Here is a 3,593-nt window from a genome sequence, read left to right as displayed (position 1 = left end):
AAATAATGAAAATGATGTGATATTTCAATTCATGAAAATTGAATTATTATTAACTAATATATCTTTATTGTAATTTATGATATTTTCATCATTATTAATATATTTATAATGAGTATTGAAATCAATTTCATTAAAATATGTAACTATTACATATTTATATATTTGATTATTCTTTATTACATCATAACAAAATATGATTAATAGATTAAATAATGATATGATTATGTTTACAATATTTTGAAATATCAATATTGATTATTTTATATTTAGTACTTCAATTCATAATTATTTATTCTTATATCTTTATTAATTTGATGAATGAAAATATTTTTATATTTAATAACATATTGTTACTGATAATTTCATATTATTAAATATATTATTTGTATTTCTTATATACTCACTTCATTTCTTTCATTTAATTATTATTTAATTCACTTATTTATTATTAATCATTTTCATTTTAATTATTTAATTATTTTCTTTCATTTATATGTATTTTTATTATTTCTTTTATTTCTTATTTATTGTTGTCTTTTATTATGATATTGTTTGTATCTGTATTATGTTTTATTATGATATTTATTTGTATTATAATGATTGATTCTATTTGAATTAATGATAAAATATTTATGATGATAAAAAAGAATGAAGTGATGAATGAAATGATTCATACAATTATTATAATAATTGTTATGATGACAGTTATTATTATGGTAATGTTTAATATGATAATTAATGTATTTCTATCAATACAGATAATATTTGTTTTCATTCTTTTATTATTGAATTTTTGTTTTATTTTTTGTATTTCGTTTTTATTAAAAGAAAATAAATGAAAAATATAAATAAAAATAAACAAAAAATAATAATTTATATATAACAATCATTACCCCTTCAATGTTATTATAATTTTATAACAACCATTTTGAAATAATAAAATTAAATGAAGAAACAATAAATTGTAATATAACATGAAAGAAATACGAAACAAGCCAAATGATTTTATCTATTTTTAATTTAAATAATTTCAACTCAAGAAAAACGATAAAAATAAATAAAGAATGAATAAAGTATTTTGAAATTTTACATTGATGAAAACTTCTTTGTAATGTTATTTCATGAAAACATAATTAACGATAAAAATATACTGAAATATAAAAATAAAAGTGAATAAAATATTAAAACAAATGACTTTTAAAACAGTTAACCAATCAGAAAAGAAATAATATTTTTAAACAAATAACCTATTTTCTGAATTATCAGTATTTAAACTACAAAATAAACTTATTATTCATTAAATGTCAAGAGTAGTAGTAAAATTCTATTTAAATGGAAAATGTATTTCAACTAAACCAATGAATTCACAAGACAATTTGAAAACAGCAAGAGAGAAATTAAAAGAAAAGATATCTGATTCTCAACAATTCCTAACAAAAGAAGGAGATTTAATTGATATAAATGATGAAGATTCATTTGCTATAGGAGATATAATTAATGAATCAAGAATAATAAATATCAAAGAAACAACAGATAAAAAAGGAATAAAAATAAAATTAAATGATGAAGTCATTAGCACTGTTCAAATAGATAAGAAAACAAAATTAAGTGATGTCAGGAAATCAATTCAAAATATTCCAGAATCTGCACATTTCTATACAATTGACAACGACATGATTGAAATGATCGATGAAGAAACATTTTGTGTAGAAGACATAATAAACAATGATGAAATTATCATTAAAAATGCGAATGAAAATACACTAGAAAATGATATTGCAAATATTGGAATATGTTTGAATGGAAATCCAAAAACAAAAAGAAAATTAAATAAAAATTCTTATCTTTCAGATATTAGAAAGGAAATTGAAAATATAAAAAATATTCCAAAAGATTTTATGTTTGAAGACAAAGAAGATATGAAATACAAAAGATGAAGAACAATCATTAAAATTATCAGATATTTTATATGATAACAAGATCATATAACAATAGAGTGTCTACACTTCATCAAATGACTTACAGATTTATCTGAACCAATGTCCAATTGAAGGAAGTATAAGACTGCAAAGTCATGAAACAGGAAAATTGAAAATATATTTATATCCAAATAAACCATTTAATCAAGTAGAAGAGAGTGATGCAATTGCTATTTTAGTTGTTGGTCAAACAGGAAGTGGTAAAACAACATTATTAAATAGTTTTGTAAATGCATTATATGGAATCAAGATAACAGATGATTTTAGATATATAATTATAAATGAAGATAATTTAGCACAGAGTAGAGATCAATCTATAAGTCAAACAAGTGAAGTATCAATTTATAATATTAAAAGAACAAAAAAAGCACCACCAATAAAAATAATAGATACACCTGGATTTGGAGATACAAGAGGAATGGAGTATGATAAAGTAATTACTAAACAAATCAAAGAAGCATTTGAAACAAAAGTATTTGATTTAAATGCTATTTGTTTTGTTGCACAATCAAGTAATGCAAGATTAACAGCAAATCAAAAATATATATTTGGGAATATTATTGATTTATTCGGTAATGATGTGAAAAAGAATTTTATTGCTATGCTTACATTCTGTGATGGTAAAACACCACAAGTTATTGGGGCATTACAATCAAAAGAATGTATTTTCAGTACAATTATTCCAGAAATAGATGAACCATGGTATTTAAAATTTAATAATTCAGCTATTTATGATGATAATACTGAAGATGGATTTACACAAATGTTTTGGAAATTAGGTATGAAGAACTTTGATGACTTTATTGAAAAATTAATAAAATTACCAAGAAAATCATTAGAAAAGTCGAGAGAAGTTTTGAAGAGTAGAGAACGTATCAAAGTGCAAATTGAAGGATTGAGTGAATCGTTAAAGAATGGCTTATCAAAACTGAGTGAAATAAAACAAACATATGAAGTATTTTATTTGAATCGTGATAAGATTAATAATAATCAAGATTTTACTTATACTGTTGAAGAAGAAAAACAAAAAAAGGTCTACTTAAAACGAGGAGAGTATGTAACTAATTGTGTGAGATGTAATAGATCATGTCATCCTCGATGTTTTATTCCAGGAGATGTAAAAGATGGATGTTCTTGCATTGGTGCTAATGGATATTGTAATGTATGTGGTTGTTATTATACACACCATGCAAATGCAGAATATAGATGGGAGCTTGAAAAAGTAACAAAACAAAAAACAGCACAAGAAACACTTGCAAGATATAATGAAGGTAAAAAAGGTAAGGCTAATGCAGAAAATATGTTAAAAAAGTTAGAAGAAGAATACTATGAAATTCAAATGGATTGTTATGATAAGGAAGTAGAAATTATAAATTGTATTAATAGATTATCAGAAATTGCATTAAATGATAAAGTTACTAGTTCCAATGAATATTTAGATATATTAATTGAATCAGAAAATGAAGAAAAGAAAACAGGATATAAAGAAAGGGTTGAAGGATATAAAGAACTAAAAAAAGCAAATGAAACAATAGAAGATATTATGAAAAAATCAGGTTCAAAAAAGAGTAAGGAAAAAATTAAGAAAGAACTTGAAAGAAAAAAGAAAGATTT

At 21.9% G+C, this 3,593-nt stretch overlaps 1 protein-coding gene across 1 annotated transcript in view, besides 7 other annotated features; it reads left to right on the top strand.

The window, feature by feature from the left end:
- Nucleotides 1-40: 40 nt before the first annotated feature.
- Nucleotides 41-169: a repeat region.
- Nucleotides 150-576: a repeat region.
- Nucleotides 410-777: a repeat region.
- Nucleotides 778-823: 46 nt separating this feature from the next.
- Nucleotides 824-873: a microsatellite.
- A 129-nt stretch (nt 874-1,002) lies between these two features.
- Nucleotides 1,003-1,031: a sequence feature (AT_rich).
- A 90-nt stretch (nt 1,032-1,121) lies between these two features.
- Nucleotides 1,122-1,191: a microsatellite.
- A 110-nt stretch (nt 1,192-1,301) lies between these two features.
- The window catches only part of EDI_177090 (uncharacterized protein), a gene marked incomplete at both ends in the record, with an annotated part of 2,431 nt that continues 139 nt past the window's right edge, over nt 1,302-3,593 (top strand). The window contains 2 exons of the mRNA XM_001733356.1: nt 1,302-1,900; nt 1,998-3,593. The exon at nt 1,998-3,593 is cut by the window's right edge and continues 139 nt beyond it. Coding sequence (XP_001733408.1) covers nt 1,302-1,900; nt 1,998-3,593 — 2,195 coding nt within the window. The remainder of the gene's footprint in view (nt 1,901-1,997) is intronic.
- Nucleotides 3,435-3,590: a microsatellite.

Source organism: Entamoeba dispar, genomic scaffold (assembly GCF_000209125.1).
Source record: "Entamoeba dispar SAW760 scf_1105229461057 genomic scaffold, whole genome shotgun sequence".
Classification (NCBI taxonomy): domain Eukaryota; phylum Evosea; order Mastigamoebida; family Endamoebidae; genus Entamoeba; species Entamoeba dispar.
The sequence above is the reverse complement of the archived record's forward strand: the minus strand, read 5'-3'. Positions and strand labels throughout refer to the sequence as shown.